This window comes from Urocampus carinirostris, chromosome 1 (assembly GCF_059441175.1).
Source record: "Urocampus carinirostris isolate Australia breed hairy pipefish chromosome 1, RoL_Ucar_1.0, whole genome shotgun sequence".
Lineage (NCBI taxonomy): Eukaryota > Metazoa > Chordata > Actinopteri > Syngnathiformes > Syngnathidae > Urocampus > Urocampus carinirostris.
In genome coordinates, this window is record NC_142349.1 from 64,691,409 (window position 1) to 64,712,991 (window position 21,583).

Genomic DNA, 21,583 nt, shown 5'->3' on the forward strand with positions numbered 1-21,583 from the left:
TTTTTTCAGACTTGTAGGCTGAGAAATTCTATATTCTCAAGTTTCCGTAGTGCAATAGTTAGCAAATTTGCCTAACACGCGAAAGGTCCCCGGTTTGAGACCAGGTGGAAACATATGTTGGCCTGGAGAGGGATGGGTGCCACCAGGTTGTACTAACCCAAGACACACCACAGGAAATGGTTCCCTTGCAACCGTTGTATTAAGGAATCCAACCAAAAAACAAGAATAGTGTTTCTGTAGATCAGTGGTTAGCACATTTGCCCAACACGCGAAAGGTCCCCAGTTCGAGACATATGTTGGCCTGGAGAGGGATGGGTGCCACCATGCTGTACTTGCCCAAGACACACTACAGGAAATGGTGCCCCTAATGGTTAAGGAATCCAACCAACCAACATGATGCTCATCCAGAGTGAGCTAACATGAGTGTCCGCCATGTTGGTGCTACGGGTAGCCAGAAACCCCAAAAAGGATAGGCAAGTAAAAGAGTGCATTTAGGTGACTTTGAGTCTCCGTAGTTTGTATTTTTACTTGTGCTTTTTAGCACATTTTTGGTTGCTTTGACCTTAAAACGATATCACATGGTCCCTGCAAATAAAACAAACAAAAATAACGCCCAAATAAACTCTGACGTCTTCTCAAATTCACTTTATGCTTTTATTCACATTTCATACCCGACATGAACAGTCTCTCCATACATTCTACATGTGAAGGACACACAGCGATACCAGCCATCTTAACAACAACAATAATAATAATAAAGCAGCATTGAAGAAACATGTTTACAATTTCCTCCCTTCGTCGTCAGCATCTTTGTAATAAATTCACCTGAAGTAACATCAATGATTAGATTTAAAACTAGATCAGAATCAGCATCTTCACACTCACAATAATATTAGGAATACAAACGCAAAAAAAAAAAAAAAAAAAAAGTGACTCAAGCTTTTATTCTGAAATGAAACATGATTGGTCTACAGTGTGTGTTTGCGTTTGAAATGGTCATCTGCATTCTCAGTCAGCTACGGCACAAGAGGTCATGTTTCCACATCCGTTACAAGCTTTTCAGCAAAGTCCCACCGTTGAAGCGCGTTTTTCCGGCAGTACAAGTAAATTAGGTTCCGCATCCTGGCCTTATGCCGTCATTTTTAGCATGCTAGCATAATGCCACGATGGCCGTCTCAGTTCCAAAAAACTGCATGAATGCATGTACGTGCGCCTCCACATGCCTTCCTAGCATAGAATACTTTGGTCAAAATACATTTAGTGTCCTGTCCAGTGCAACTTAAGAATCCTTAAAGGAATATACCGTAAATCCCGGACTATACAGCGCATCTGATTAAAAGCTGCATGCGCAAATGAAAGGAAGAAACTCAATTTTATTTTGTACGAGCCACACCGGATTTTAAGCCATAGGCTCATACAGCCATTAAAAAGAAAACATTCCGACCATAACTTACGTTAAAAAAATATCAGCGGGGAAATGTCGAGTACAGAAAAGTAAAATATTCTAAGATTCTGTGTTTAAAATACAGCTTGTAGTCTGGAATTTACGGTAGTTTCTTTCCTTTTTTTTTAATTATATTTTTTTATAGGATTAAAGCCCCTTTCAGACGCGTGGCCACATTCAAGAGAATGTTTAAAACACCCCGATGGAATCAAAGTTTAGGACCCCACTGTGTCAAAAAATTAGACCCGTAAAATGAGCGGAAAAACATTTGAGACAATTCACAACAAGGCGAAGAGAAAATGGAAGGTCACAGAAGGGAAAATTAGAATTTTAGGAAGAAAAACGTTTTTTTGTTCTTACAAGAATAAAGTTAGGATGTTACGAGAATTTCATTTTCATATTAGAAAAATAGTCATAAATCGCACAAATATATTTTTTCCCCCAGAAAAATATTCTTCAGATTCTTAACAAAAAAACATCTATGTATTACAAGAAATTGTGAAAAAGGGGATGTGATGGTAACAGCAAAAAAAAAAACCTGCAACATAACCATTAAATTCAAAGCAGCCCTGCTAAAAAGGCCAAGTAGGATTTCCATTTTTGCAGTTTAAGCAGTTTCCAGTTATGGAGAACTGAAAGTGCCAAAATAATGGAATGTGTCAATAGTTAAATATTGAATTAAACGGTCCATGTTATAAATTAATGTTTAACTAATCGAAATGTGTCATTTCATAATTAAATTACCCATAATCCTTAGAAAATACATATACTTAATTATTTCTTTATCTTTTTTTATTAATTATTTTATTGTCCTGTATTGTGGGATTGTATTCTTTTATTTGGATCTATTGATATTAATTTAATTTAATTTTGGCACTTGCGTTCCCCCATACGATAATACTTTGATTTATTGATTAAAATGTGTTGTCAGATAAATACATTACCTAAGATTATTTTTAAAATATATTAACTAAATTAAGTATTCCTCTATTGTCTGGCGTTGTGGGATTTTATTAATATATCTATAATTATTCAACAAGTATTTTGTATTCATTTAGTTTTGGTACTTAAGGTCCTCCGCCACCAGTTACTTTATAATTATTAGCAGACAATTACTTTTAACAGCCACACTAGTAAGAAAATACAACTACTTTGAATTGACCAGAGGTAAATCATTTTTAAAGATCGAACTCCAAAGGTTAGCTTTAATTAAGATTCAAAAATGATTTAAATCAAAGGTTAAAGCTATACTAGGATTTTTACTCCAACTTTAGGCACCTTTGAAGATTCTACACTGAGTTAAAGCTTTAAAGCTTTAACTTTTAACATAACTACTAACAGATTTTACTCTTGAGTATTTCCTTCCCCCCATCTTACTTGTTTTCTTTTCAGTGTCAACCAGTTTCTCCAACGATTTAAGTCTTGTGGTGTAACTCTCGAGTTTAGGCTCCTTCTAAGGTTTAACTCGGAGTTAAAGCTTTAACTTTCAACAGCATTGCTAACATACTTTAAATAGCTTTCTTCTTCTACGTTTGTTTATTTTTGTTCGGTGTCAACCATCTTCTCTAACAATTTAACCCTTCCACTATAACTCAAGTTTTAGCATCTTAATGGTTCAACTACAGAGTTAAAGCTTTAACTCTTGACAGCAATACTAAATTATTTTACCTTGGATATCTCCTTCCAATTTCCATTTTTCCTCTCTCTCAGTGTCAACCCATTTCTCAGATGAATTAACTTTCGAGTTAACGCTTTAAAACTGGTTTAACTCTCGAACATTCAGCTCAGAGGAAAGCTTTAAAGCTTTAACTTTTGACAGCTATGGTAACATAACCCCCCCTCCAATTTTTATGTTTTCTTTTTTTTCGGAGTGGAGAAAAAGGTGTATCTGACAGGCCGCAATATTTAAAAGACCCTGATAAAATTGAAAACGAGTAGCCATTTATCATTCAATTCAATACATTCATTGTAATGTATTGATATGATGTGCTCACTTAAAAAATGCTTTATGTCCCCACCAATGCCAAGAACCAACCTAAGTCCCAGTGTTAATTTAAAGACCCTTACAAATAAAATATAGAAAATTCCTTTAGAGAATTAAAAGGTGATGGAAAACTAAATTTCTAAATGGGATTTTTGTATTTTTATATCGCGTCTGCAAGGGGCTTCAAGTCAAATCTGAGCGTCACGTTGACATCCTGAACCCAAAGAGAGCTTTTTATGTTGTTTTTTTGGTCACTGATATAAAAAAAAAATCGGTTGTGCTCCGATCCTCTTGCCGCCAACTCGTCAACAAGGCCTCCGGGGTGGGAGAGTAGTTGTGCTTGCACAGTTCTCCGTTCTAAATCGATTTGTGACTCCTCACAGGTCCAATCCTCGAGTTTCAGTGGATCCCACCTGCAGCTCGCTGGCTATGGAGCGCTTCTTTTTTTTGCGTTGTGGGTCACTGGTACTGGAGGTAATTCTTGAGGGACTCGGGCAGAGGAAGGCTCTCGATCTCCTGAAGGCGTTCACGGCCCAGCGCCAGGCGGGCCGCGCGACGGCAAAGGTCGGTTAGAGGAAGGGGTTCCGCTGTGAGAAGAAACACAAAAAGCAACGGTTATCAGGGGCCAGTGTTGGGAGGAATGCAACTACAATGGAACCTCGGTTTTCGAACGCCTCTCAGTTCGAACAAATCGGTTCTCGACCCAAAATTTCGAGAAATTCTTGCTTCGCTTTTCGTTCAAAAAATCAGAGTTCGAACGCCGGTACGCTAGGGTGCGATGCTGAGCGGCGTGTCTATCGTGTAGATTGCCCCCACCCCTCGTGAAGAACTGTTATGACGTGCACGCGCACTTCTTTTCGCTTTCGCTTTAAATATTGGTGAACGGAGTGTTTTAGCCCCTAATTATGCCTCCGAAGAAGGTCGGTGCAAGCAGCAAAGTTGCTACAGGTGAAAAAAGAAGAGTAGTGCGTACAACTATTGCATTTAAGAAATAAATAATAGCAAAATATGAAGAAGGTGTGCGAGTTTCCCATCTTGCTATACATACAGCATGGCTTCTGCTGAGCACCACAAAGGTAAGAAATCCTATTCATAATTCTTTTCGTTATCCTTTAACCGCTCACCACTTTTTGTGGAGACCCGGCCCGGGTGCTAAATGACGTGTAAACAACCTGATTTTTTTAGTTGTACACATTCATGTTAGCGTAATCTTTCGTACGGAAGATTACGCTAACGCGAACGTACGATTAGCCTGGGTTAGCTTCATGTTTACGTTCATGGTAAAGATTCAGGGTGTTAGAACGGATTAAAACGATTTTACATTACTTTTAATGGGAAAAACGATTTTCGGTGATCGAACAAATCGGTTTTCGAACAGGGTTCTGGAACGGATTATGGTCGAGAACCGAGGTTCCGCTGTACTGTATTTTCTGGACTATCAGGCACACCCGAAAAACCCAAATTTGCCCAGAGTGCGCCTTTCAAAGCGGTAAGCCTCATATACTGCAAAATTCAGTGGATAAGATTCAAAATGCATACATTAATTACAAGTGTGCATGACAATACAAGGATTTACAGTACCCTACCATATTTGAGCGACAATTATGCAACGATCGATCAAAGTGCTAACTATTGATGACGTCAATCAAAAAACATTACCCAGAGAGTACCCAGACATGGAGAAGAAATGTTTAGAGTAATTTGAAGAAAAAGGACAAAATGGATATTGATTGTCTGAAGAAATATTGCACCAGCCAAGAAATATGAAGCCTTCCCTGCTTCTACAGGTTGGTGTACATTTTCTTCCATTTCTTTTATCGTGTGCCGATTTTTAAGCAGTTTTAGGGGTCACCTTCTATAAGAGTATATACTAGATGGGTACTTTTGGGTGTAAATAATCTGGGGGATAACAATTACTTTTTAAATGAAGTACAGACGCTCACCTACTTACAAACATTTGAGTTACGAACAACGGTACATACGAACATTTTGTTCGGAAAAATATCCGGACATTGCTGTAAGTTATATTTTGTATTGTGTGCAACTTTTTCAGAGTACAGGACAGTACTGTAGTGCTTCTTTCCGCCACTACTGGTGTGTGTTGGCGCTGTGAGAGGTCACCCAGCATCCACCCCGAAGAAGAAATCCACTTCCTCTTCCTAGTTCGTGTGTAAACATACTACGTGTACTGTATCTCTTGCGCTCTAAGAACTTTGACGTTTTTATTGTTTCACATCTCGTGCCTCCATTCAATATGGTTGGTGTAAAGAAAAGGCGAGCTGTTTCTTTTGAAACGAAAGTGGAATAAGAAAGCTTGATGCGGTTGAAAAAATGGTTGGATCACTTATTTTCGGCCACTTTCTACGGAGGAGGAAGTAACCTAACTCTTGAAGCCCATCTTCCTAAAGTAAGTTAAATTTTATTCATCTTTACAGAGCAAATTATTTTATGAAATGTTTATTTCTTAATACAAAACAACATGTGCAGCATGGCGGCGCAGTGGTTAGCGCGTGTGCAGCACAGTTCTGAGGCCATGAGATCAAACCTCCTGTGTGGAGTTTGCATGTTTTCCCCATGCTTGCGTGGGTTTCCTTCGGGCACTCCGGTTTCCTTCCACATTCCAAAAACATGCATGGCAGGTTGATTGGCCAGTCCAAATTGTCCCTAGGTATGAATGAGCAAGCGAATTGTCTGTCCCTGTGTGCCCTGCGACTGGCTGGCGACCAGTTCAGGGTGTCCCCTGCCCACTGCCCGAAGATGGCTGGGATGGGCTCCAGCACCCCCGCGACCCTACTGAGGATAAGCGGTGGAGACAATGAATGGATGGAGTTGAACATTGTTACATTTCTTGGAAATACTTATTTCTGAGAAAGTGTCTGAGAAATATAGCTTATGTGAAAGGATGCATTTCAAGCAGAACATTCCCTTTTTTTCATTTGTGATACCTTCAATATCGAAACAATGCTTTCCATAAACCCAAGGGCACTTTGCCTGCAAGATCACATTTTATTGCAAGAACTCTTAACTTATGCATGAACTTTGCAAGAACCTTTCAGTGATGTTTTTGGTGACATGATCATACAATTTTAGTCACTTGAGGGCCACCCACACACTCTCAATAGCTGGATAAAGGAAGCAACACGAGGAAGTGGGGGCTGGACAAGAATCTGAATAAATGCCATTGAATGGTGTTGTTTTTTTTTTTTTTTTTTTTTTTTTTTTAATGTATACTGAAATTATTCCCAGAGGCTTGATACTTACTGATGAGCAGTGCCAAAGCCTTTATGATAGTTATTTTTAAAGACAAAAAAAATGTTTTTTAATATTTTGGCATTCAGGGACAATGCCTCTGAAAACATATTTATACGTTATGGCACTGAATGAGTTAACCATGTGTTTAAAGACACTGATAATGTGAATGGTTTTTAATGCCGGTTAGAAAATGAATTAGTGAGCTGTTTTTAGAACCGCTCAGTTCGTTTACTACCCAGCTGTTCTTAGGCTGCTACCAGGAAACCAAATTGGTGACACGTGAGCTAGCATTTAACAATGTGTTAAATTATTTAAAATACAGAATACAGTTGTCAACGTAACACGGTGGGAAAAAAAAGAAAACCAGCTCCTTTGTTTGGGATCCCGTGACGGCTTACGAGTGTGCAAGTCCTTAAAACCTTCCACCTGATGAAACTGCGACTGTAGTTGCAGACACGAATGCACGAACGCTCGCGGCTCGGTTCACTTTTCACGCATCACGTCTTCGCCACAATGGCCGCCGACATCTGAAAAGGCCTCGGCGGGGGCGTGTGATAACAACGGTGCTCATTCATACTTTTGGGGAGGGGGAAGTCGCTTCAAAGTCGAGCAAATTCTTCAATCGAGCGAAAGAGAATTGCTAGCAAACTGCTTACAAGTGCTTGCGCTGTGGTTTTTTTCCGTGTCAGTTTACAGCCAGGAAGTGAAATTCTTAATTCACGTAAGAATAAGACATGTTGACTGAACCTCCATAATAATCCGTTGTCTAATAAATTATACACGTCTTTTGCTCTTTCATCTTTATTTATTTGTGTGCTTGTCATCCCGCTGGTTATTACTTTCTGCTTTGTAACTAAGAATAAGACATGACCCAAACTGTATTTGTAATTCTTAGAAAATCCGTCACAACTATTTATGCTACACTTGCATTATTTATTGAAAATACTTCCTAAATGTGTTTATTTATTTAAGAGCCTAGAAGAGAACCGCAGGTTCGAAAGGATTCTCCGTTTGGGCCCCGGTGCTGTGGAGAGCTCTGCCCTCTGAGATTCGATCTGCAACCTCAGTGGAACTGTTTAAACCTAAAATAAAAACACACTTATATTCCATAGCTTATAATTGACCTATATTTCATGTTGACAATATCTGCGTATTGTTTGTTATTGCAATATCCGTTGCAGCCTGGTCATCCTGGAAGGGGGATTACCTCATGTGCGGTCCCTTCTCAAGGTTTCTTCATTTTCCTTATGTTGAGGTTTTTGAGTTTTTCCTTGCCCTCATGTAGGTTTTATATCAGGGGATGGTGTAACAATAGTCTGTTGTCTGTGCAGCCCTTTGAGACTCCTTGTGGGGAGTAAGGGCTATGCAAATAAACATGGCTTGACATATTAATTTTTTGCCTCAAGTCTCTGTAATCGATATTTGAAAATAAAGGCATTGTGATTGGCATCGGTATTCACCCACCTTGAGTTGTTTTCCAAATTAAGGTTTTCTGACTATCAATTCACGTTGATTTGAGTTTTTTTAAGTCAATGAAGACCTCCCAAAGCACTTTACAATGTGCTTCACACTCTTCCCTTTTACACACTAACTAACCAATCGCAGTGTCAGCCATGCATGGCAACTTCCTGCTCTCAGTTGCATTAGGGATTCAGTGTCCTGCCCAAGGACTTTATTGTTTTAAGTCGATTAAACTTGCTTTTTCATACTATAAGAAAATGTAAAGTTAAAATAAGCAACATGGACTACTTAAAATAAGAAAAACCATCTACTTACTGCTGGATACAATAACTTGGAGTTTTTAACCTTTTCATGAAAATAGATCATAATATACGAAAAATGTGCTTAATTGTTCCTTTTCTAAAATGTAGAAACTCAAATAGACAACTTTAAAAGAATGATTTTTGAATAAATTTGAAGTCAGTGCAATTTGGATCTTTAAGTAACACACATATATCATTTATATAGACGTACATTACACACACTTAAGTCTATGTTTATAAGCGCGTGTGTCCTTGAAGAGTTTGAGACCCCGACAGGAGCGCGGTGACCTCACTCGCAAGCGCAACGACGAGATGGTAACGAGAGCCGATGGCCGAGCATTAAAATGAAATGCGCTATCAGATCTCTTACGGGTTGACATTGACGTCAGACTCTACGGCCCAGATGAATGCCAGCATGGACCTCATTACGCCAACATTGAAAAGGAAATGCTCCAAAGGGGCTTGAACATAATTTTGTAGCATCACAGAAAGAATAAAATCCTCAGGAAGAAAAATAGTGAACGTGAACTAAAGCAGAATCCCAGGTTATGGTGTACCCCACCTTACAGGGTTTTCTAAGATGTGCATTTTCCCTACCATCCAAAAGTTAAAAAAAAACATTTTTTTCCATGTCAGGAAACTTTGCGGTGTTTGTGCATATCACTGTGTAAGTTGCATAACTAAGACACCTAGCTGCTATTGGTTTGTATCATGACATCATGAAGATGACGATGTGCTATTAGATGAACTCCATCCCACAATGCCAAATGTCCTTCTTCGTTCCTATCACAATCTTGTGTTTTAGTGTATTTTTTGTACCGTATTTATTTGCTATCGGTCCTATCCTGCATTATTTTAAGGGAAAAACAAACACATGATAACCATGAACATGAAACTAGATATTAAAGATATATGAAGATGACACACGCAAGTTACCTTCGCTAAGGATTATTGACGTAACCAATTGACCATCGGAACAGTTTTTAAGAAAAATGAGGCAATTAAGGCAACAAAATCTTCTAAGGGCTTGACAATACAAGTGAAGTTTTGAAAACAGTTTTCTTTTTAATCCGCCTTCTCTACCACCTCTGCATCCACACAGTAACTCCACTGTGCCAGCTCATATCATGTCACACTAAATCAAAATTCCGTTTTCCTTTACATGTCCATTAATCCCTCACTATAACGCAGTTTGCCTTTCAGGTATTGCTGTTCATGGATTTTCATCCCGTTGTGTTCTGTATTTTGATTGGCTATTCAGTCCCTAAGAGAGTAGGTATTGGTAAAAAATATACTGTAAGTGAAAAAAATGTTTAAACGTACTTTTATTGATTTAACAAATTATTTCACCCGCTAAAAAGGTTTATTCATTGATTTCAATGTTTTATAGAGTATTTAACAGTACAATTAAAAAAATATAGGAATCCACTTCACAGATTTTGTCCATCAGTGGTTCTTTTTAGAACGTAACCTCTGCGATAATCGAGAGATTACTGTATATTTTTTTACATAAACGGATATTACATGTAAGTGGTACTTACGTAATAGTCCAGTCATGTTTATTTGTATAACCCTTAATCACAAGTCTCAAAGGGCTGTGCAGAAAATACACAGGCAAACTCAATTCATGTGTGTGAATATTGGTTACAAAACAAGGTGCGAGCAGAGTCCTTTTGTAAAAATGTCACTAAATACTGCAAACCAGAAGAGTATGGATGCTTTTACCTTCATCTGTCTGACATGGTATTTTGTTTCTAATGTTGAATGAACATGTATAAACAATTTTAATGTTTTTCCATTTGTGTTCTGGGGTTTGGAACGCATTAGCTAATTTTCATAGGTTTCTATCTCCCCGCTACATGGAAATTTCACTTTGCAATGCCCAACTCAGAATGCAAAACTGCATTAGGACGTTTTTTTAAGGGTATATCATCAAGCTGACCCGTCCCCAGCCTTATGCAAAATATAAACCCCAACACCACTGGGGCTCATTACCAGCTAGAGGCTAAATGTAGCGCCTGCATAAATAAACTGCGATGCTTAGCAGGTGTTAGCCGAGGACGACAAGAAATACACGAAAAGGAGAAGACTCGCGCATGAAACCGACTTGAATGGGAAGAATTATGATACCAATTGAACAGATTGCCGTGTTTTCCAGCGCGTTACATCACCAGTTTGAAATAAGTGTTGGGAGCATGTGGATGGTGTCCGCAATGGACACATAAATGAGGCATGTCTTTCTCACCCGTGCTCTATTTTGCCTCATTAGCTGCCCTGCGGAAAAGCAGCAGTCATCAATTCTGCACACTTGCAGCTCGTGCACTAGCGCTCTATTAATGCCACACATCGGAAATGTCACTTTCAGGGGATTTCATTTAAGTAGTGAAGTGGTCAACCTTTTTACGACAATGTGCCTTGTAGCATTTTTTTTTTCTTCAGACAAGCGGCACTATTACCAGTGCTTACTGAGATTTTCAGAAAATTGTACAAGGGAAAATAGACAAATGAAATGACTAAAAATGAAAGTATTAGTGATAAAATATAGGGGCAATATAAAAATAAACAGGGTGGCACGGCAGAGCAGTGGTTGGCGCATGTACGGCTGAGGTTATAGGTTCAAATCCAGCTACAGGCCTTCCTGTGCGGAGTTTGCATGTTCTCCCCGTGCTTGCATGGGTTTCCTCTGGGCAAAAACATGCATTTTAGGTTAATTGGCCGGTCTAAATTGTCCATAGGTGTGAATGAGCGAGTGAATTGTCTCTGGGTGCCCTGAGACGTGCTGGCAACCAAATCAGGGTGTCCCTTGCCCACTGCCCGAAGATAGCTAGGATGGGCTCCAGCACCCCCGCGACCCTACTGAGGATAAGCGGTGCAGATGATGGATGGATAAAAATAGACAAAAAAACTTAGTCCCATTCTTTTATTAACTTTGCTCAGTTTAATTATTTTTAATATCCTATTACCAGATAATTGTGTACAATTCAATTATTATTTTTCTTAAATTTCTTTACAAATAATTTGAAATTTAAGATGTTAATCATTTTACTTTCTAAAAACGCTTAAAAATACTTAATATATTGTATTTAATATTCACTTTTTTGTAGATTTTTAAATAATAAGGAAAAAACACTTAAAATTTATTTTACTAGAATATTGTGCTAAAAACTATTTTTTTTTTTTTTTTTTTAAACTGAGCAAATGTATCACAATTGTATTCACTTCGAGTTTATTTTTCTTAGTTCATTAGTAAAATAGGTTACAAATAAAGCAAATAAATACTTGATAAAATATTAAAACTGCGATAATATTAATAAGCCTTTGATTTACCTAGAAAACCCAGAATCGAATACAGTAGAATTATCTAAATATATTACCTCATGTGCGGTCCCTTCTCAAGGTTTCTTCATTAACGTTTCACAAGAAATGACAGTTTCATTTCTTTTTGTTTGAAGTCTGAAATGTGGTAAAAGGTTTCAAGGGGGCCGAATACTTTCGCAAGCCACTGTATGTGCCTTTCTCATATTTGTCATCTCAAGTTTCGTTTCCATGGTTTCCATGTTTCTCCTTTAACATTACTGCTAGTCTTGGGACCCATAGCCAAACAAATTACAAGTTTGATTTGCCACATTCTGAACCAAATAGATGGAAATTAAGTATTGTGGGAGGGAGTTCAGCCAATGGCAAATCTGGATGGTCTTGATGCCTGACGTTAACTCATAGAAGACATGCATCTTCAAGGAATTTTAAGTTTTGGGGCATGCAAAATGATTTGTTCTTGATGTTGAATGGTGGGGGTAATGCATAACCAAGGGCCGAAAAGAAACAATTTTATTCCACATTAGAATGTGAAAACATCTAAATTCTATGATATGGTGACCTGGGGCTACTGTAGCGTAAATAAATGGAACAATTACATGAATTGCAATGCCATCCCTTATGGAATTTTACAACATTCCTTTAACTGGACTAAGAAATGAATACACACATCTCAAAAATTTCCTGCTTTGAGCCACCGCTCACACTCACAAAACTTGGATTGTTGCCAATTCTATATTATGCAGTCCACGCGTTTGACATTCATCAGGTTGCCGCTTCACGTCACGTTCGCACGCTCTCATTGACTTGATGTCAACCCCTTCACTACTGTCAAGTTTTCCCTCGCTCTTAAAATGGATACACCGCCTAGCAATTAGCATAACCCAGACAATAAATTCGGCTTGGCGCATCTCATTACAGGCTGTCGTCACAATGTCTGACCCCATTAGGCTCCACCTTCACGTTGTTCCACTCACTTTAGAGTGCTCGTCAACAAAGAAGTTGTATGGATCGCTTGGATGTTGCCTTATTGATCCACTTTCATGTACTACAGTGAGTAGAAATCAACACAGAATTCGATTTCTAGCGATAGAAGAACTTGAAATTGGAAATCGTGGGACCACTACCAAAAAATGTCCTCTCTTAAATTGTTACCCATCATGATAACCAAGTTACAAAGATCAAAGTAAAAAAATAGATTAAATATTAATATAATCATATTAAAATGTATAAAGTAAATAGCTAATGTAAAAGTGGTTAGTTAGCATTGCCCATCATTGTAATTGAATTGCCTTTATTGTCATTGATATCAATGTTGTGAAACGAGATCAGACATGTCACTCCAGGGTATACGTATAATTAATATTTCATAGAGAAAAAAGAAAAGGATAAAGGCAGAAAATGGTGCTTAGAGACTGCCCCAGGTTAGTAATGCTATAATGCAATGTTCGTGAGTAAAAAAAGAGTGGTGCATCGTAACAATAATGCAAAGAAAGGAAGTGCAATAAGATTTAGCGGCTTAAAAAAATCAAAAATAAGTCACAAAGTATAACACTGGCCAATGCTTAAAGACAGAATATGAATAATATGTTTTTCCCAGCAACAAATGGCTGCCATACAAAAATAATAAAGAAAATAAAGTCAAAATTTTTGCAAAATCAAGTCTAAAATCTTCATCTTAAAAATAGCGTGCAAAAAGATTTGGTGTTTTTATTCTGGAAAACATGTCATGTCGAGTCATGTTTATTTGTATCGCCCTTACTCACAAAGAGTCTCAAAGAGCTGCACAGTCCACAGATTATTAAAAACTACAGATTATTATGACACCATCCTCTGATCTAAACCCTACATGAGGGCAAGGAAAAACTCAAAAAACCTGAGGTACATGAAGAAACCTTGAGAAGGGACCGCACATGAGATAATCCAACGTGCCTTCTTCCTCATAAAAATATAACCTGCAATTGTTTTCAAATTTTTTTTTTTTCTTGAAATGTTGAAAAAAAGAGTCATGTAATTTATCAAGTGTACACATTTAATTAAAACTTATAACTGGATATTTTTTTATAAACTTACGGAACCACCTGTTATTATAAAAACACCAAAACTGAAACGTATAAGCGCACTTAACTCATCTGTAACCGTTTAACAGATTTTAAAACGTTTTCATTATTTTATTTAATCAAAAACAAACACTTAACAATCCCAGATTTCGATCCGGCAAATTAGTTCTACTTTAAGACAGCTCAACAAAATCTCATTAAAATGTGTTTAAATCACTTTCTGATCTTAAATGAAATCAAACATTCAACGCCAACATTTTACCTCACCCAGTGAAATACAAAAGGTGAAATTTTAAACAAAAAATAATTAACTGGTAAGTTGAAATGTTTTAAAGGAAAAAACTCGCAATTGGTAAAATAAGATACTTAAATATTGTTAAAAGCTATTACAATATCAGTCAGGATTTTTAATGACCTTTTTTTTGTCATACACAATTAATTTCAATTTTGAGTGCAAATGTAATGGGATTTTCAAATTATTATTCCAAAAAAAGTATATAGTAAGTACTATTTATGGTTAATGTGTTCATATGGTTAAACTTTGTAAATAAAGTAAATGTAAAGGAAATTGTATTTAATAGTGGTCTAGGTAGCCCTTTGAGATTTGTGATTAAGAATTCTTTAAATATGAGTTACTTGACTTAAATGTGACGAGACGAGTTGGTACAGAAAAGTTAGTGGGTGGATGCAGAGGGGGAGGAGACATTGGAATAAGATGAAATCTGTTTTTAAAACTTCCTTTTGCTAGGTTTTGTCATGCCCTTAAAATATGTAATTGCTTTATTCTTAGTATTTTTCCCAACCGTCGATTAGTTTTGGCTATATTCGGATGTTTGTTACACGTTATGCTAAACAAAACAAGGGAGCAATGAAGCATTGTGGGAGATAATTCAGCATGTTCACAATGACGTGACGCAAACCAATAGCAGACCAGCATCTTTTGTAACAATGACAATAAAGGTATATTCTATTCTATTCTATTCTATTTTGTGACCCCGCCCAATAACAGACATAAATCTAGCGATATAACACGTCTTAGGCACAGCACTGCAAAGTTGATATTTTGTAAATTTAATAGGAAAGTTTTGGCCATCCAATAGTTTCTGTTAATATTTCATAGTGGGGAAAATGCCGTAACAAGGGGCCTAAAAACATCGTATCCCACTCGTAAAGTGAAAACATAGTACCGTAAATTCCAGACTATAAGCCGCTACTTTTTTCCCAAACGTTCAACCCTGCGGCTTATTCGGTGATGCGGCCAATTTATGTCATTTTTCTAACGGCCGCCAGCGGCGCTCAATTACAAAAGGTAAGATTTAGACCGCTGGAATATATGCGCCGAGGAAGACTGCAACTTCTTAGCTTGTGCACAAATTAAATTAGCTTAAACTTACCCTCATCATGCAAATTGCAAAACGAAAGGCACATGACGCAGCTTTCAAGCTAAAAGCAATCGAGCAATCCGATAAAGAAGGTAACAGAGCTATTGCACGTAAACTTTACTTTGAGAGCGTGTTGCTAGCATGTTTTGGAATAAGGAAGCGTGGGACGACGTCTATATGACAAAGTTTCTTCCCGATACTGAGGAAGACTACTTTGATGGCGTCATTTATAAGGAGGAAGATGAGTATGGTTTACCGTGATATTTACAAGTACGGTATATTTTTTAACAGACCCGTTTACCGTTTTGCGAGCGTGTTCCTAATAGCGTGTTGCTACAAGTCACGGCTTGGGATGAAAGTTCTATTAATATTATTAAAGCTTTGAAAACTCTCTCGGTGTACCGTCTTTCTTTGTAAATATGTGTAACCATGTATAATATGTATTTGCAAGTGTATATTTTTGTAATGTATTTATTTTAGAGACTTATTCTGATATGTTTTCCACGGGTGAATCAAAAAGAAGAGGCGAAAACAACGGGAAGTGGAGTAAAGGTGAGACGTGTTTTTGGACGCAGCGGACAATAGTGGATATATATTTTTCCCACCCTTACCTTTGGAAATATAGACTTTTTTTCCTTGGATTACTTTTAACGGGACCCGGACTCTGCAGGTCTGCATCAAACCTTAAGTACCGGTATCATTTTCCGTTCATTTTGCCGGCTGTGGTTTTTGGACTGTGTACTTAATATTCAGTTACAATCGCGGGACTTAAAGTCAGGTTTGGGTTACTTTTGTGATTGTGTTACATGCTTTAATGTGGGCGCATGCGGCTTATATACAGGTGCGGCTTGTGTAAGTACAAAAGCGGTTATCCTCTTAAAATGTGGTGGGTGCGGCTTATAATCAGGTGCGCTCTATAGTCCGGAATTTATAGAGGTTTTTACCTTTGATGGCATTTCCCCCCCAAAATTCCATAATCGTGCGATGGATCCTCTGTATACGGCAGGTGTGCACTTTTTAAAATTCAAATAAAACAATGAATTGCAAATCAGTGTGTGTGCCTCTCGCTAATGTTCATGGACATTTGGGGTCTTTTGGTGCCAAACAAACAAAGCAAAGGACCTCGCAGCTGTGTTGCCCAAGCCCCCCATCCACATTATCAGCAGCTCATCCACTCGCTGATGATTGCGGCACTTGCAGGGAGTTAATGAGGTCTCACTTTTCAATGCTCCGACCCCGCCACCAGGACTTTTCACTATTTTAGGCTTCTTTTTATTTTCTGTTAACGTTTCTGATTGGAGTCTTCATATCGGGAGAATTGGATCGCACAAGCATCATGTGCTATTCTCTATTACCCTTGGGGGTACTTGAATGCACTTGAGGTACTTGAGTGAGATTTAAAAATATATCTTGATGACGTATCTTGAAGTACTAAAGATCCATGCACTTCTCTGTAAGTGGAGTCTTGGATCTAGTATCAGTCTTGTCACACAAATGCTGTTTCCTGTCATTGCCTATGTCTGGCTCATCTCTGAAGAGTGTACACCAAAAAACACCGGCGACCAGACGATGAAGGGATTGTATCCCAGTAGGATCAGGAGGCTTTTGCTGCTACTGGTAACCATGGAAACCAGTACTATCTGTCGAGGAGCAAACCCCTACGCAAAGAAAATTGCCTGGAGAGGGATGGGCGCCGCCAGGATGTACTGGTCCAAGACATACCACAGGAAGTGGTGCCCCGACGACCCTGGCAGTTAAGGGATCCGTGATTATATACAGTATTTTATTATTATCACTAGGGAATATGGCTGTAACCAATCGGCAATTGGGACAATTAATAAGGACAAGGAGGCAATTAAAGCAAAAAGTATTCTAAGATCATGCCACTGCAAAATTTTAAAATCAGTTTTATTTTCAAAGTGTTAACAATACCATGTAAAAATCTTTATAAGTATACACAATCAAATACGACAACAACTGTTTACAACAAGGGTCAAAATGGTCAAACCAAAGGAGTTCTAGTTTACAAAAATACAAAAACTGTACAGTGGAACAAGTGTTAACAATACCATGTAAAAATCTTTATAAGTATACACAATCAAATACGACAACAACTGTTTACAACAAGGGTCAAAATGGTCAAACCAAAGGAGTTCTAGTTTACAAAAATACAAAAACTGTACAGTGGAACCTCGTTCTCGACCATAATCCGTTCCAGAACCCTGTTTGAAAACCGATTTGTTCGATCACCGAAATCATTTTTCCCATTAAAAATAATGTAAATTGTTTTAATCCGTTCCAACACCCTGAATGTTTACCTTGAATGTTTAACGTAAACATAAAGCTAACCCAGGCTAATCGTACGTTCGCGTTATCATAATCTTCCGTATGAAAGATTACACTAACATGAACGTGTAAAAATAAAAAAATCAGGTCGTTTACAAGTCATTTAGCACCCGGGTCTCCACAACAAGTGGTGAGCGGTTCATTGGAAAGGGGGCTCCGTTCCAACACCCTCAATGTTGGGCTCCGTTCCAACACCCTGAATGTTTCCCTTGAATGTTTAACGTAAACTTAAAGCTAACCCAGGCTAATCGTACGTTTGCGTTATCGTAATCTTCGGACTCCGATTTGTTCGAACTGAGAGGCGTTCGAAAACCGAGGTTCCACTGTATAACAATGTCAACAAGAAAGACCATAAGTTTGCCTTATAATCCAGTGCACCTTCAGAGAGATTAAGTTTTTTTTTTTTTTAGTTTTTCCTTGCCCTCATGTAGGTTTTAGATCAGGGGATGGTGTAATAGTGAGTCTGTGTTTTGCAATAATCTGTGGTCTGTGCAGCCCTTTGAGACTCTTTGTGATTAAGGGTGTCAAAAATAAACTTTAATCTCCATCTTGTCTCTCTATGCATTCACCTATTTACTCCACTGTACTACCTCAAGCCATGTCACACCAAAGAAATACAATTACCTGTGCATTCATTTAAAATGATTTTATCATATACACTTAGACTACAAATAAGAAGTACTTTATACTATTTTGTTATTTTAATGTTTTTATTTGGAGTAGCCTGTTTCGGATTGCATTAGCTAATTAGCATTGGTTTCTATCTCGTTCCATAAGGTAATTTCACTTTACAACCCAACGCTCAGAACGGATTAATGTTGTATCCCAGCGGTCTACTGCATTTCCCTCAATTGCTGGTTTATGTGAATTTCGCTTCTGTCGTGTTTCACCTTCATATTCTGAAAGGTCAAATGCTGTCTTGTCACACGGGACACCATCACTGCAAAAAACGACCTCCAAAAAGCCTCCATGCTAAGTAAGAATTGAACTGACGGTAAAGGTTTTTTTTTTTAAATCATTAGCAAAAGAATGTTTTATCTACACTCCAGACAAGTGTGTAATCCTTTAATCCTTTAATTCAAGGTGATGGAACTCAAAATGGCTTTCGGCGAATAAACAGCGATAAGAGACAACATACATGTGTGTGTTGCTTTTGGTACACATGTTCACGCCTCTTCAGAACATCCAAAGTCATGCTATCGACCCATTGTGATGCGATTTGCTGTACTCTGAATCCGGCACAACCAAGTGCCACACCAACAGTTGCACAAGGGAAACGCACACCTCTGGATATAGGTGTATTTAGGGGTGAGGAACTAGAGATTAGAATATTAAAACTCCAATTAGAATTGTCTGTATTGTTATTGACAACAAGGTAGTAAAATGAGATTAGACGTAGCGCTCAAGGATGAACATGTAATAAAGGATTTTCAGGGATTTTCAGTTGGTTGGTTGGATCCCTTAACCACTAGGGGCACTATTTCCAGTGGTGTATCGTGGGCAAGTACAGCCTGGTGGCAACCATCCCTCTCCAGGCTAATATGTTTCCACCCACGCTTACTTTATCTAAAAGAAATATTGTGTCATAACCACAACAAAAGGATATAGATCTATAAATATAATTTTTTGTTTTTCTTCCATTTTAAATCCGTTCCATTTGTGTTCTACTGGCCTCCACCCAGCTATTGTTAAATTGGTTTCAATGCATTATTACTGGTTATCATATTGATAAGAGGCAGCAAATTATTTGTATCTGTAAGACAAAAACTGCATCCCAAATACTTTTGTCTATATTGTGGGGAATCAACATTTCAATGTAAACACATTTTTGATGGATTACACAACAAATCATTTCAATCATTTAAATAATATATATTTTCCTATTTCTTTAACTAAAATCAATTGTTATAAAAAGTCATAAAAAATAGAGAGTAGAAAAATAGGAACTCTTCGGTCATATTTTTTACATACATTTATTTATTATAATCAGCTTATTCTTGTTTGCTAAAAAATCTAAAAAACATATCTTTCAGAAAAATAATTTTCAAACAAACCAAAATATGACAACAAAATAATTGTGTTTAGAAAAAAAAATAATCAAGTTTTAATTTGACTGACCAGTGATTATTTTCTCCTTCTTTAATAATTCATAAAATATTTTTCATAGTTGAATTAAATCCATTCATTGAAATGTTAAGTACATTAACAAATGTAAAAAGAGAATTAATAATTATAATGAGCCATTAGTACAACAACATTTTAGTTAAAAAGATTGTTTTACTTATTTTATTGAATCATTCTAACTGGAGTATTTTCTCAAGTTATTGTTATTTTATGAACCGTTTTTTAATGTTTAACTATTTCTTCATCTGAATTTTAGGTACATTAACAATTGTAAAAAAAAAAAAAAGGAAAAAAAATAAAATTAGTTAAAAGCGCAAACATTTTTAGAAATAATGTGTTTATATATTTTACTGAATCTTTGAAACTGGAATGTTAGTAGTGAGTATTTAATTTTCTTTTTATATTTTGCTAAATATTTTTATTTTTTAACTATATTTTCCATCAATCAGTTTTAAGTACATCAACATAAAAAACAACAACAAAATACATAAAATAAAATGGGTAATCCATAACATAACCATCAAAATCATCATCCCCTGTTTCTGACCAAAACAGCTTCCCTAAATCTTCATTAAGAGCTTCGCTTTTTTCAATTTCAGAGTAACTTTTGGAAAGTTCAGACAACAGTCCCGCTCAAGCGTCGCTAATTCATTATTTTCATGATAATCCCCTGTAAATGTATGCGCCACCGTAGTCTTGGTGCAGGTGGAAACGAAAGCAAGACGATAACAAAAACTTTCAAATTGCTAGATAGGCTACGCCGTTCGCATTTGTCAGTGCTTCCCCAAAAAGTGGATATATTGCATTTAACGTCACGTGTCCTCTTCTGCCTGTGGGAAACTGGTGGCGAACAAGGGACATGGCATAAAGGTCACAGGAAATCGCATTTATTTGGAAATGTGAACAATCTCACAAAAACATCGCATTTCGCCCAAAGATGTAAGTCTTGACTCGGCCAAGGCTCAAACCTGTGACCTCCCAGTCTCAAGGGCGGGCCCTCAACCCTAATACTGCTGGAGCATGAGACACAGGCCACATTGTACGATAGGAGGTGCAGCACAATTTGAAGAAAATCTTAGAATTTTAGGTGCGCCTTATGGTCGTAAAAATATGGTACCATACATAGGATTACCCTAAAATTTTGCACATCCATTCAATCTATCTATCTACTCTGGTCATATCCCTCAAGAGTGACCGACAGCAAGACAAACACATACGCAAAAACAAAGAAAATAAAAAAGGGAAAAAGTAGCAAAAAAAAACACACAAAGATTTTTTGACCATGGCCAACCCAAATGCCCAAACACCCAAACAAGTTAAGCACTTCGGCACCCAAGTTGGTCATGCTTTCGTCCCTCCAGACACAAGAAAGCGGCCATGTCACTTGGGTCAGGGTTACACAACACACTCGTCTCTTCAACAGCAGGGCCCGACGGCTTTCACTGGTTTAACCCTGCCGCATCATACAGTTGCCCTGTCCATCCCTTAGAACACGACTAAACATTCCACTATCCTTTTACAACACCTCTGCACTCATTCCTATCACCAACAAGAGCTCTAGCTTCCACTAAATTTAGACCTCTTTCCTGCAGTGCACTAATAACACCATCCTTCCACGTTGATCGCGGCCTTCCTTTTGGTCTCCTTCCATTTACTTCTGCTCTGTAGATCCTCTTCAACATTCACTCCTCATCCATCCTCTCCATGTGTCCAAACCAACCAAATACTCTCTCATTTACACGCTTGCTCAGTTCCGCTACTACTCCAGTTATGCCTCTCACAATTTCATTTCTCAATCCATCCAATCTTGTCACTCCTAACATACTCCTCAAACACTTCATCTCAAAAATATTTCATTTCCTTCTCAAATCTGCTTTCAGGCTCCAAGTCTCTGCACCATACAACACAGTCGG

General features: G+C 37.6%; 1 protein-coding gene across 3 annotated transcripts in view; it reads right to left on the minus strand.

Annotated features, from left to right (window-relative positions):
• Positions 1 to 630: 630 nt before the first annotated feature.
• Positions 631 to 21,583, minus strand: part of spsb4a (splA/ryanodine receptor domain and SOCS box containing 4a) — a 143,011-nt gene continuing 122,058 nt past the window's right edge. For all 3 annotated transcript variants that reach the window (XM_088348476.1, XM_088348483.1, XM_088348492.1), the window contains one exon: positions 631 to 4,015. In XM_088348476.1, coding sequence (XP_088204602.1) covers positions 3,888 to 4,015 — 128 coding nt within the window. In that variant the 3' untranslated portion in view covers positions 631 to 3,887. The remainder of the gene's footprint in view (positions 4,016 to 21,583) is intronic.